Source organism: Pteropus alecto, unplaced genomic scaffold (assembly GCF_000325575.1).
Source record: "Pteropus alecto unplaced genomic scaffold, ASM32557v1 scaffold189, whole genome shotgun sequence".
Lineage (NCBI taxonomy): Eukaryota > Metazoa > Chordata > Mammalia > Chiroptera > Pteropodidae > Pteropus > Pteropus alecto.
The window spans coordinates 3,545,735-3,558,279 of NW_006442117.1; the positions used below are offsets into that span (position 1 = coordinate 3,545,735).

At 47.8% G+C, this 12,545-nt stretch overlaps 1 protein-coding gene and 1 pseudogene across 2 annotated transcripts in view; one reads left to right on the forward strand and one right to left on the reverse strand.

Annotated features, from left to right (window-relative positions):
* The window catches only part of ACTN2 (actinin alpha 2), a 62,172-nt gene extending 50,375 nt beyond the window's left edge, over positions 1–11,797 (forward strand). For both annotated transcript variants that reach the window (XM_006920735.2, XM_006920734.3), the window contains exons 15-21: positions 435–617; positions 2,479–2,613; positions 3,615–3,794; positions 4,434–4,580; positions 7,393–7,458; positions 8,306–8,464; positions 9,732–11,797. In XM_006920735.2, the coding sequence (XP_006920797.1) occupies positions 435–617; positions 2,479–2,613; positions 3,615–3,794; positions 4,434–4,580; positions 7,393–7,458; positions 8,306–8,464; positions 9,732–9,890 (1,029 nt within the window). In that variant the 3' untranslated portion in view covers positions 9,891–11,797. The remainder of the gene's footprint in view (positions 1–434; positions 618–2,478; positions 2,614–3,614; positions 3,795–4,433; positions 4,581–7,392; positions 7,459–8,305; positions 8,465–9,731) is intronic.
* Positions 2,997–3,115, reverse strand: LOC112470070 (annotated as a pseudogene).
* Positions 11,798–12,545: the final 748 nt, after the last annotated feature.

The following is a 12,545-nucleotide window of genomic DNA, read 5'->3' on the forward strand; positions in this document are numbered from 1 at the left end:
CCTTTTCGCTCTGAGGAGCAGCGGGTACTCACTGGCAGACTTCAGGTACGAAGGTCGCAAACGTCAGGTCCCTTTGCTGGGCTTAAAACTCACGTTAGAAAGCACAGCGAGGTCGAGCCCTGATCCTCAGCGGAGAGTGAGGCCTGAGCGATAGCTGGGGACCAAAAATAATGAAAGCAAACGTGATGTTTTGAAAAAAGACAACATGGCTTTTTGAAGACTTCGGATTTACGGTCATCGTGATGTCTTTTCTTCATTTCAAGGACCTTGACTTTTGTGTACCAAACAGCCTTTCTCAGACCATCAGAATTTGTTTTCCTCCAGAGATTCCTGCAGCTGCACAAGGCGTTCATGCGTGTGCAGACGGGAGCACGGACGCCTCTAAGATTCACGCTGACGTAAGACCGGCTTTTCCCGCTTGTGTCTCTGGTCAGAGTTTGATCACTGCGCACGAGCAGTTCAAGGCCACGCTGCCCGAGGCGGACGGCGAGCGGCAGTCCATCCTGGCCATCCAGAACGAGGTGGAGAAGGTGATTCAGAGCTACAGCATCAGGATCAGCTCCAGCAACCCTTACAGCACTGTCACCATGGACGAACTCCGGGCCAAGTGGGACAAGGTGGGTGACAGAGGGTCGGGTGTGGGAGCAGGGCCTCCTTGAAGCCGAGGTTAAAATATGGTAAAAACCTGGGCGAGTTAGAGTGACTGCCTGATTTTACATCACGATCATGGTTTTCATTCACCCAGATTTTACAGATGAAACATTTTAAACTCTTAAATGCCATTCAGCAGCGTCTGTGGTTTGTAAGGAAACAAAGCAGAGATGATTTTCTGTAAGGAAAATTTGATAAATGTTGGCAAAATCAGTACAGGTTATGATAACTAATACCATACGGGAAACTATTTTTAAAACCCAGAGTGAAAATGTAGCGGAATCAGCTTGCGTATATCCTTCATGGAAGAAGTTTTAGAATGTGGGATAGACATGTCCCAAGTACATGTGAATTTTCAGTGCAGAAATTTCTTAGGAAACCCTATCTGGGGAACTCGAGTCCTCCTCCTAACTCGCTGCTTTTTGAATTGTGGGAAACTACCCTCAAATTCAACGATAGTCAAATGGGATCATCTGAGCCTCATTCTTAGGAAAAATTTATTTTCGTGGTTCGCACTATAGCAGAGTCATCTCATATGCTAAGTAGTCTTTCAGGAATAAGTCCCATATGAATGTGAGGCGGCTTGCTGTAAAAACCCTCATGCAACAATCGTTTAGTTACAAGCAATGCAGAAAAAGAAGAGCAGGCGTGGGAGGGAGAGTGTCCATCGATGGACAATGGACAGTAGTAATGGCGTCCTGGAGCGTTAAGCTCAGCTCTGGTCTTTTCATGGCCAGGTGAAAAGGGAATGTGTTCAGCTAGATAGTTTCCTTGGAAAAAAGAGATATATGTCCTTAAAGTGAGACAAACTCTTTTCTCCCCTCACTAAGTTATAAAGCAAATTGGCCAAGTGGATTTCTAGAAAAGGGAGGTTGAATGATATTTCTATAAAAGGGAGGTTGAATGATATTGTCTTCAGCAGCAATAGCTCTTTTGTCTGTTGATTGAAGGAGAACCAGGGATGGCATTAAAATGCAAATCACAGGGCTCAAATGGAATGGAAGACGCGAGGGCCAGGTGCAGTGCCTTCCAGAGCTCCAGCATCACACAGGGCAGCAGGGGTCCTTAGCTTCTCTGTGTCTTGGACCCCTTTCGCAGTCTGGGGAAGCCTGTGGATCCCTTCTGAGAACATTTGTGAATTCATATAAATATTTAAGGTTACTACAGAAAGAAATGATATTAAAATACAGTTATTAAAATATTTTTTTAAGTTGGGATGTAGTTAATGTACGTGCTTCTTCACTAAAGCATTTAAACTGAGATCTAACAGCAGGTCTAATAATTCCTAAGTAGTGACATTTTGAGCAACAAGCAATCACTAGTGTTATATGAGAACATCTGTGGTTTCTATTGTGATAAAGTCTCAGTACTGCTAATTACTCCATAGATTTGCTGCCCACGTTCATAATCGAAGGAAGTACTAACTTTCAGTTAGAGACGGTGAAAGTAAAGATGTCAGTTTTCTCTAGTTCAAGTTTACAAATCCTCTGCACTCTGGACACGGCCTGGTGGGGTTAGTGCTACAGCCGAGAGCCCCTGGCTGGAGGAACTGTCACTCACTGTCCCTTATGCGACCTACCCAGGCCAGGTCCCTCATGCAGACTTAACCCAGCCTTAAGCAGGCCCTCGGTGGCACAGGGTGGTCGTCAAAGCAAGAATGAGCTCTCCCTTTGCTCCTAGAGTGGGGACGTCCTGTCTTCCCCTTCCCCTCCCCCTCCCCTCGCTCTCCGCTCCCACCCCCACCCCTAGGACTATCACTTCATCTCTTGGTCACTGGCACTGGGCCGAAGCTGGCCTCTGACCCCGCCCTCCCTTGGGCCCTGACAGGTGAAGCAGCTCGTGCCCATCCGGGACCAGTCGCTGCAGGAGGAGCTGGCCCGCCAGCACGCCAACGAGCGCCTGCGGCGCCAGTTTGCCGCCCAGGCCAACGCCATCGGGCCCTGGATCCAGACCAAGATGGAGGTAGGTCAGCGCCCCCAGAGAGTCTCTCACAGCTTCGGAACGGTCCCTGAGCGGACGCAGCAGGGATGCCCCCCGTGCCGCAGCTCCTGGCCGTGCCCTGCGTGTGAGGCGCACTCGGGGGGCGAGGCTGGCCTGGATGCCATCAGTTCTTTTTGTCATTAAAAACGGCGACAGGCTTTTTCTCCGTCGGTTGCCTCTGTAAGACCTAGATTTTAAACCATCCACCCCTAAGGAGGACAAGTGAAGAGTCACAAATTCTTTGCATTTTCAGAACATTTAAGGAAAAATGATTTTTGTTATTTTATTGTATTTTAGGTGAGGCAGCCCTTGTTTGACCTCACCGATTGCAAGGACCTTGTCAGCTTACAATCCCTTATTTTTTAAGCCTACAGCACCTGGTCTTCCTAAGTGGTCTCCCATCCAAGTACTAACCAGGCCCGACCCTGCTTAGCAGCCAGCACCAGACGGGATCAGGCACATTCAGGGTGGTATGGCCGTGGATGGGAAAATAGTTTTTGAATGAGGCTGATTTCTGGGCTCATTTTATCACCAAGAAAGAACAGCCGAGCGACGGAGGCACACTCGCCTTCTCCCAGCACCCCTTTTGGTGATAAGATGTTAACTCCTTTCTGAAAGAAAGCATCTAACACTGTCAGGAACTCTGCTGACCCCTGCGGCGTGTCCGTCGTCGCAGATCGGTCCTGCGGTAGCTCCAGAGCACCTCATCGCGGCCTCAGGCTGCCCAGGGGGACCCCGCCTTCCCCGGAAGGAGGCCTAAGTGACTCATGTCTTACCCTCTTGCTGTGCCTTTTTTGGTCACAGTCGATTTTTCCCCCTTTCTCTGGATTGAACAGAACTAGAGCTGGTCTCGTTCTGTGGCGCCGCCTGGCTCCCACTTCATCAGAGCACGTCGTCCATGGCGGCTGCCGCGGGCGCAGCCCCTGACTCAGGATGAGGCCGATCCCACTCACCTGTTTCCCTCCCCTGCTCTCGTGCCTCAGGAGATCGCCCGGAGCTCCATCCAGATCTCAGGGGCCCTGGAAGACCAGATGAACCAGCTGAAGCAGTACGAGCACAACATCATCAACTACAAGAACAACATCGACAAGCTGGAGGGCGACCACCAGCTCATCCAGGAGGCCCTGGTCTTCGACAACAAGCACACGAACTACACCATGGAGGTGTGGCCGCCCCGCACACCTGCACTGCTGTCCCCATTTGTGACCATCTCTCCTTCTCAGGGCTTTTCCCGTACTTGTCTCTCTCTGTCCCCATTAAATTCTCCAAGTATGAAGGGTAGGGATCCTTAAGCCTTTCCTGTCGCCATGTGAAAAGGCTTTATGAACTGTATCAAGCACTACGTAATTGTTGCTGTAACAGAGACCTCACTGCGCTGTCTCAGAAAGTGCGCCAGAGATTGGACTGTCAACTACAGTCTGGCTCAGTTCGATCTCTCTAGAAGCCAGTGGTTGTAATCCACGGCCTCTCCTGTTACATACAGATTATGACCTCCCCAGACAACTACAGATAGAAAGATATTTCCAGTGACAGACTGCACATTTTATATCTTACGTACAAAGTGCCAGTACAAAGAACCCTGGTCTCACTTCTGAGCATTTCCCACTCCAGAATCCTGCAGAAAGTGGGGAAGTGGGATGAAAAAGCACAGGGAGGTCTGTGGTAAGCTCTGCTCGTTATCCGCTGGGTGGATTCTCCGGCTAGGAACACAGGAGGCAGGGGTGGCGTGCCGGAAGCATGTGGAGCCGATCGGGGTGGCGTGCCGGAAGCACATGGAGCTGATCATTCCATTTTCCTGGCAGCACATTCGGGTTGGATGGGAGCTGCTGCTGACAACCATCGCCAGGACCATCAACGAGGTGGAGACGCAGATCTTGACCAGGGACGCCAAGGGCATCACCCAGGAGCAGATGAACGAGTTCAGGGCCTCCTTCAACCACTTCGACCGGGTACCGCCCCCTCCGATTGTTTGAAAGGCAATAGTGGGGACATTCAAGTATGTTTGGAGTAATAGTCGTGCTATCATTTTAAGTCTTAATGCCCCGCGAAGGTCACAGGGGCGCGTGATGATTAATGCCAAAGGAAAATAGCCTCCAAGGTGAAGTGCACTCAGCTCCGACATTGCTCAGGGTGGCAGGAAGTCTAGGACTGTGTGCTGTTTTGTCCAGCTGACTTAATGAATACCTTTGTAGTTGGTAGCAAAGCTAGATTTATTCTAAGTGAAAGCGTACCCTTAACGTGTGGTTGTTGGATTTAGGTCATTTTCTAAATACTTAAATACAAACCTCTGATGTACTTTTCCTAAGTAACTATTTAGGTTAAGTACCTGATGGAAATTTAATCACTCTTTCAACATGTAAAACTTAGTTTTCTTTTTTAATGAACAAAACCGACTCTTGAAATGTTTTAAGGAAAACGAACCAACAAAACGGTGGTCATTTTCATAGTCAAGGCATATAAAAAGTTAAGTGCTGCCGTAAAAAATTATCTAGTGTTTTGATTTGAATAATGCCGAGTAAACCAATTATTAACAATCACATCCCCAATTTGCTTATCATAAAGGCCGCATTCTATTCGTTAAAGATCCCTAAAAAAGGATATTCCATTACATTGTTTAGGACCCTGGTTATGATTCACAAATATCAGTAATTGGTTCTTAAGATGTCTCTGGGCTGGGCCAGCCAGATTTAGGCCCACTAAAGAGCTCAAACAGCAGACTTCTGATCAGGGAGCTGAGGCATAAATAAAGAACTGTATGCAGAGACTGAAGTGGAGGTTGGCCTGGCTTCAGCTTCGTTGTACAGAAACAGCTATAATTCTGTCCTGACTTCATTCACTGATGTACAGGTCGTTTTTTTCCTGTGGAGGGAACTAACTGGTCCTCGTTCCTGCACCAACCCATCTGGGCGTGTTGGACAGCTCTCGCTCATTGGGCCACCTCACAGGAAGAGCACACATCTATTTGAGGCCAACAGTGTGAGACTATCTTTTGCAACAAAAGTCTAAAGGACACAAACCCAGAACCTGCCAAGTTTAAATATCTGTGTAAATTAAGCGTTAAGGATTATGTGTGTTGGAGAGAAACAGAGTTTCCTGGAAGTCGTGGGGAGAGGTGTCAGGGCTATGACCAGCCGCTCCCTCTTGTCCTTAAATAGGAAAGACAGGAATGACGGGCACAGAGCCTGTGGCCTGAGGGTCTTCCTGAAGGTGTGGAGCGTAGGCGTAAGTGGTCAGAGCTGGCTGCAGAAGATGTGGGTGAGATGGGCTGGGCGGTGGAGGAGAGGAAGCCAGCAGAGGCCCAGTGGGACTGGAGGCTGCTAGGGGAGCGAGGGGAGCGGAACCCGAGCTCCTGGGCTGAGGGAGAGAAGTGGCGGGAATGAAGGAACGAGGACAGAGCCGAGGTGGACACAGAAATCTGACAGATTTTAACAACGGGATTTGGGGGCTGAGGGAGAGGGAAAGATTAAAAATGACCTGGAAATTTCGAGCCGGGAGAACGTGAGAGACGGGGCGCTGTTGCATTGCGGGGAGCCTTTGCAGCGAAGAGGTGCCCTGGGCGGGCGGTGAGGGATGCCGTTCTGGAGTTCAGGGCCGTAACCTGTCGGAGTCACCACACAGCGGTCACTGCTGGCAGGACGGAGTCCGGAGAGTAAGAATAGAGCAGGCCGGATCTTAGGGAGTTGACTCCACTGAAGGAGGCAGAAGAGTCGAGGGATCACGGAGGGACGCCGGTGGAGGGTGGCGTGTCCCTGGTGGGATGTGGCTTCGGAGACTGTTGCCGAGGGGGCGGGGCGGGAGTGGGGTTGTGACCAAAGGCTGAGCAGGTAGGTTTGAGAACAGACAGTCCTAGAATAAAGAACCTTTGAAGTTAGCTTTTGGGACTAGCTGTTTCATGGGTGAGTGAAAACACTGGAAAATAGCCTCCGTGTAATAATTGGCTTGGCCAGTGTTAAAGTTTAAGCCTCTGTTGATTCTTGTCCCATTGTTGTCCTCCCAAGACCGTTCAGCAGATCTCCAGCCAGCATGTGCTCATCTGGGCCGCTGTCTGTCCTGCCCCGGCCTTCTCTCTGCTGTGGGGGCTGCTGTCCCCTAGGCCTGCTAGCGCGCTGCCCTGTGCAGACCCGCACTGCATTAGCTGCACGGAGGTGCCACCCTGTCCTGGCCTAGGGCCTGAGAGCAGCTGTGGGGCACCTGTCCAGTCGTTTGAGTTCTAGGAATGTTGCCGTCTTGGGGGCCGGTTTATTAGTGAGGAAGGACTGCCTGGGCCATCAGAGCATCGCAAGTTCTCAGAACACGTACAATTTGCTCTGTCACCAGTGGGTGGCAGCAGTCAGCCCCTGACTAGGTCATTTTTGATGGCACTGGCTACTTCCTCTGCTGCTTTCTTGAATGTGTAGTCTCTTTTTGGTCTGTCGTTCACCCTTCCTTCGCCCTTCTTTTCAAGAAATCATTCTGACACCTTTGAAATAAGTGGTAACCATCCTCAAGAGAGCACACAGTCTTGCTAACTATCCCATCCCTGCCTTGCTGTCCCCACCTCCGCGTAACTTTCCTTATGTTTATTTTAATTTTAAAAAAGAAAGAAATCATTTTATAGCATCTCTGTGTTGGCTCCGGCCTTCCTGTAAGCCGTGGTGACCTTTACAGTCTCCTTGACAAAGCTCCAGGTGTCCCTTCTCTTACTGGATTTCGTCCTCTTGGTCAAGTAGAGCTGCTCATTTGCCTTTAATTCTCAGCTTCCCCGTTTGTGTTTGTTGGCAGAGGAAGAATGGCCTGATGGATCATGAAGACTTCAGAGCCTGCTTGATTTCCATGGGTTATGATTTGGTAAGGCGGAAGTAGACATTTTATTAAGATTTGATATTTTATTGAGCTTGGTTTTTTAGGAGATGACCATAGCACATTTGAGATAAATTCATTTTCATTGTATAGGATAATACTTTTGAAGGTTGCCTGTTATATAAAAATAATGTCACAAAGCCAGAACATATATTTTTATTCAGTGATTGTTCAGATATTTTTCTAGCGAAGAGAACATAAGCTTTCCTGATGATTTTTTAATAGCTTTATTGAGATATAATTCACACACCATACAATTCACCCATTTAAAGGGTACGCTTCAATGGCTTTTAATAGCCCGATGATTTTTAAAGTGTCTTTTCCGCTAATGTTTTAGAAGGAAAAAGTTTTTAGTAATAAGGCAGCTAGGAAAACCTGCGGGCGGCGGTGGTTCCTGTCACCTCACTCCTCTGTCACCCACTAACGCGCGTCTTGCACATGAGCTGCTTTGATTCCGCTCAGACCTTGACAATAAAAGTCATGGGAGCCATCTTCTGAGCTGCCTTCTATTTGGCACGTAACTCTCCTCAGTCGTCACCTGGAAAAGGCCCCGTTCTCTCCCTCCGTTCTGCCATCGCGGTCACGCCTGAAGGGACATGGGTCTCAGGGCGCAAGGAACTCTGACATTCAGGAGCTTCTGGCTCGAAGCTATAGCAACTGTCGAGGTCATCGGGCGGCAGTAAACTTAGGTCACCTGCAAGGGGATTTGTTCCAGAGATTGCAGGGAAACGCAGGAACACTTAAATTTTCATTCACGAAGGGACTTGGGTGTCCATAGGGAAACGTGGGAGAGAGCGTGCTGTGGGAGTAAGCGTTTCTTTGCACCCGGCCTCAGGGTGAAGCGGAGTTCGCACGCATCATGACCCTGGTGGACCCCAACGGACAGGGCACGGTCACCTTCCAGTCCTTCATCGACTTCATGACCCGGGAGACGGCCGACACCGACACCGCCGAGCAAGTCATCGCCTCCTTCCGGATCCTGGCGTCCGATAAGGTCAGCACGCCACCGCATTGTCCTGATAAAAAAAGAAATAGGTGCAGGTAAAAGCCGTTTGGATCTTAGCGCCTCTCGTAGCACATCGCACCGAATTCAGAAAGCGGCAGGTAAACAGCAGAACGGGGAAGGCACAGACATTCTGCTCCTGAAATGTGTGCTTGGGCCTCCCGGTGAGTTTTATGAAAGCAACCCAGATTGTGTATTTTGTAGTTTTATTTTGTGTTTTGCTGATTCAAGCCCGCTCTACATCCTGGGTTGGTAGATAAGGCCCAGAAAGAAGAAAGCATGCAATTCAGATGTGGAACGAAGATCAATGATTCTAACTTTGCGCCCAGACACTTGAGCAAAGTTAAATCCAGCCATTTGGCCATTTAAGAAATTGGCAAGCTTTTTATCACGTGTAGCCTAGAGATTAAGTAGGAGTTGAATTGCAAGTCCAGATTTTTTAAATCTCGTCTCCGAAACAAAAAATATCTCAGTAAGTAGAAATTCAATTTGGGATAGAATTCTTTTCCCCTGTGTTAAGCTGAGGGAGGGACATGAGATGTGTCAGGGCCGTGGCTCTCACCTTACAACATCGGACGGGAGAAACTCATGAAAACAGGAATGTTTCTTTTACAGAGAATCCTTTATCATGGGGTTGGAGTGGAAGGAAGGCAGCCCATGTGATGTAGGGAGCAGTAAACCATGGCTCATCCAACTTCCTAAACCCTATTATGAATGACAGTATGATATTTGCTCTTCATTTATTTTGACTCTTCACAGCCAGTCTGTTTTACCAGACTTATCCTATTTTATTTTATTTTAAGAAGAGGTTTTCTCTAGTAGCAACATGTTTCTAGTTTTTCGATAAGCTGAGTAGGGAAACGACTCCATTTTCTAAAGCACACATCACACACATTTAAGAAAACAGCAACGATTATGTTACGTTAAACACCCCTGCGTTCTCATCAGTGTGTAATGTGAACCAGCGTTTCTACTAGGAAATTTAGATCACAGTTATTTCGCACTCACACTGTGGCTTGGTTTGAGAAATATCGGTGGTAACTGCCTTTACGAGCACGTTACCTTTCCTGCTGGATCACCTTGCAGGTACGCTCTTACGAGTAAACTCGGCTTGGCTGTCGGCCGGACTGAGCCGTGTGCATTAGACTCCCTGCTTCTGTTCCTTTATGCAACTCGAACGCCAGCCGCGTGCGAGCACTGACGCGGTGGCCCCCGGGCCCTGTGCGGGCGCTCAGCGACCCCTGTGTGTGTCTTGCAGCCGTACATCCTGGCGGAGGAGCTGCGGCGGGAGCTGCCGCCGGACCAGGCGCAGTACTGCATCCGCAGGATGCCCGCCTACACCGGCCCGGGCGGCGTGCCCGGCGCGCTCGACTACGCCGCCTTCTCGTCGGCGCTGTACGGCGAGAGCGACCTGTGAGCCCCGCTCCGCGGTCCCAGCGGGAGCCGCGGCTCGTTTCCCGGAGACTTGGACAAGCGTTATTAAGCTAAGGGAGAGGGGAGTTTTTGCAGCTCGGGGGTTGCCAGCTCTGCAACACGGCCGTGTGTGACGTAGTGTGCCTCGTACATAGGTTTCCTTATTTCTGAATTTTTAGCTAAACGCGACGAGATATCAGGTTTTTTGTTTGTTTCCTTGATAAAACAAAGCAAATTACTTGAGTAGTGTGAAATTAGGAGGACCTAGGGACGGAAGAAAAGTACAAAATGGGAAATTCCAAAATGCCCAAGGTTCAGACCAGGGAAAAAAAAAATTTGGTAAATGTTTGATGTTTTAAAAAATATTCTTCATATTTATTATGCTTATGTGATTATCCCTAGGGAAATATGTTTGAGATCTTAGTGTTTTACTTTCTTGCTTATCCAAAGATTAGCGATATTTAAGTAAAAAATGGTACTATCATCTCTTTAGTCGGATTTAATATCGTGAGATGGAACTTCCAGGGAATAGAAACAGACTACCTACCTGAAAGATCTTCAGTACTTAACATTTTTTAAATGGAGATTCTAGTCAGCTCTTCATTGTTCAGCACTATGCAGTCCCGTTAGTGAGTTTCAACGCCTTACTCACCCTCCCAAGCCGAGACCTCAGGAAACGTGCAAGTCAGCCCGATGGCCAGAGAGGAAGGTGTACTCACTAGGTCCACGAGTTTTCTAAGGTTATGTATCGATTCCAGGTTTCTGTGCTTTTTCTAGAGCTTGTTAGTATGGGTCCTCAAGAGATGACGGTAGACAAATGCTCTGTTTTTAAATACATGCATCAGCAGTAGTAGTTCCTAACGGGAGACAAGTCAGAAAGCAGCACCCTATCACCCTCTAGGCAGCCCATGTGATGTAGGGGTGACTGGCGGAACCCCTGCCGCCCACCCTTGGTTTTGTGACCGGGTCAGGGGAAGGAGGTGGTGGGGAGGGACGCAGTCCCAGCAGCAGTCGAGGTGAGTTCTTGCATTGCAGAGCCTTTACCTGCTTGGAGTGATTTCATTTTGTGTAGTAGGAAGTTGCCACGTGTTTTTGCCAGCATTTGGGGGGTGTGGTCCCCGCTGTGACTGGATGCTGATCCTCAGGAGCTCGGAGTGCTGCCCTGTCCTCACCCGAAGCCCGGTCACAGGGGGCAGCACGCGCGCTTCCGGCATCATCCGATCTCTGGAATGTTCTTTCTTCTGCTTGTTCTGCCTTATGTGATCGCTCCTCCCTCTGTCTTTCCACATTGTCGACAGCTTGTAGAGAATAAAGCAGGAATTCTGTTTATATCTGAGTCTTTAATGATCAGGAAATGGATTCTAAACAAACAAAAACAGTCGCAAACAGCAGTTCAAGTGTTACTAGAAAAATAGTAATGTGCCTGTTCCCCACAGTCTTTTCTCACTTATTCACAGAGTTCCACCAACAGCTAGAAATGCGTCATTTTCCATTCATTACTGTCTGGTAACTTCATACTTTTACTACTTCGGCCCATTTGGAACCTTCAATCTTCGTAAATTTAATTTGCTTCATTTTATTAAGTAATCGGTAGTTTGCGAATTCATGAAATACCTGAGTCCTTGAGTTCGATGCCAAACACTTTGGGTGATGTTTAGAGGAAATCTGCTTCCTTATTTCAAGCAGGTGCTATATTCCAGCCAGAAACATTAGGGGGAAACCGGGAAATTGTTCTGCCTTTGAGGCTACTAGGGGGACTTGTGTTTTAGGATGGGGACAGGTGGCTCATCTACCTAAGATTTTAATTTCTTTACAATATTCATGCAAGAGAATGGATCAGTACTATCTGCTAATAAATGAAGAAAGGAGATATACTCTCTAAAACACTTAATAAACATGTTTATACTCTCATTTTAGAAGTTATTTTTATTTCTGAAGCTGAATTATCAATTAAACTTAATTTGTAAAAGAAAAAGAATCCATGCTTTTCATTATTTCAAAGAATAACCAGTGTCTTTGGTTAACCGCAAACTTCCTCACTTAAAATTTCCATCATATTTAAAAACTCTCACTTGGCTTAGTATTTGCCGTCCTTAAAGATTTAGACTGGCTCATCGGCTATAGGGCAAATTTGGGTTGAGGGATTAAGGTTGACCCAATTGGAAGAGAGCGATGAATGGACTAGGAAACTTGATTGATGAGGAAGGATTTTTTTATCTAGATTACCCCAGTAGGTATTTTAAAAATGTGCGCATACCCAGCCCTAATGTGAGTTCAGGTCCTGAAGGTCTGGGTGAAGACCTGGACATTTGTGTTTCCTTAAAGCTCGATGATTCTAGTAACTCTCAGTTGAAAACCACTGGATTTGAAGTAAAGGAAAGGGTCACTAATAATCAAAAAATGTGAAGGAATTAGGGACACTCTTCACTGGACCAATAGTAGTAAGACGACGTGAAGGGCCAGCAGACCCAGGAGCCATCCATCAGGTGCTAACACATGCCTGGCAGTGCCTGGTCTGAGGTGAGTACGTTCGTCCTGCTCTCCCCAGTTCCTCTATGTTTATGAAATAAGAAACTGGACACAAGTACTCTGCAGCCTCGAAGTGACAAGAAACCAACCTAGATAACTCAAAATCAGAAACTTGTGTTTTAAGGAGAAG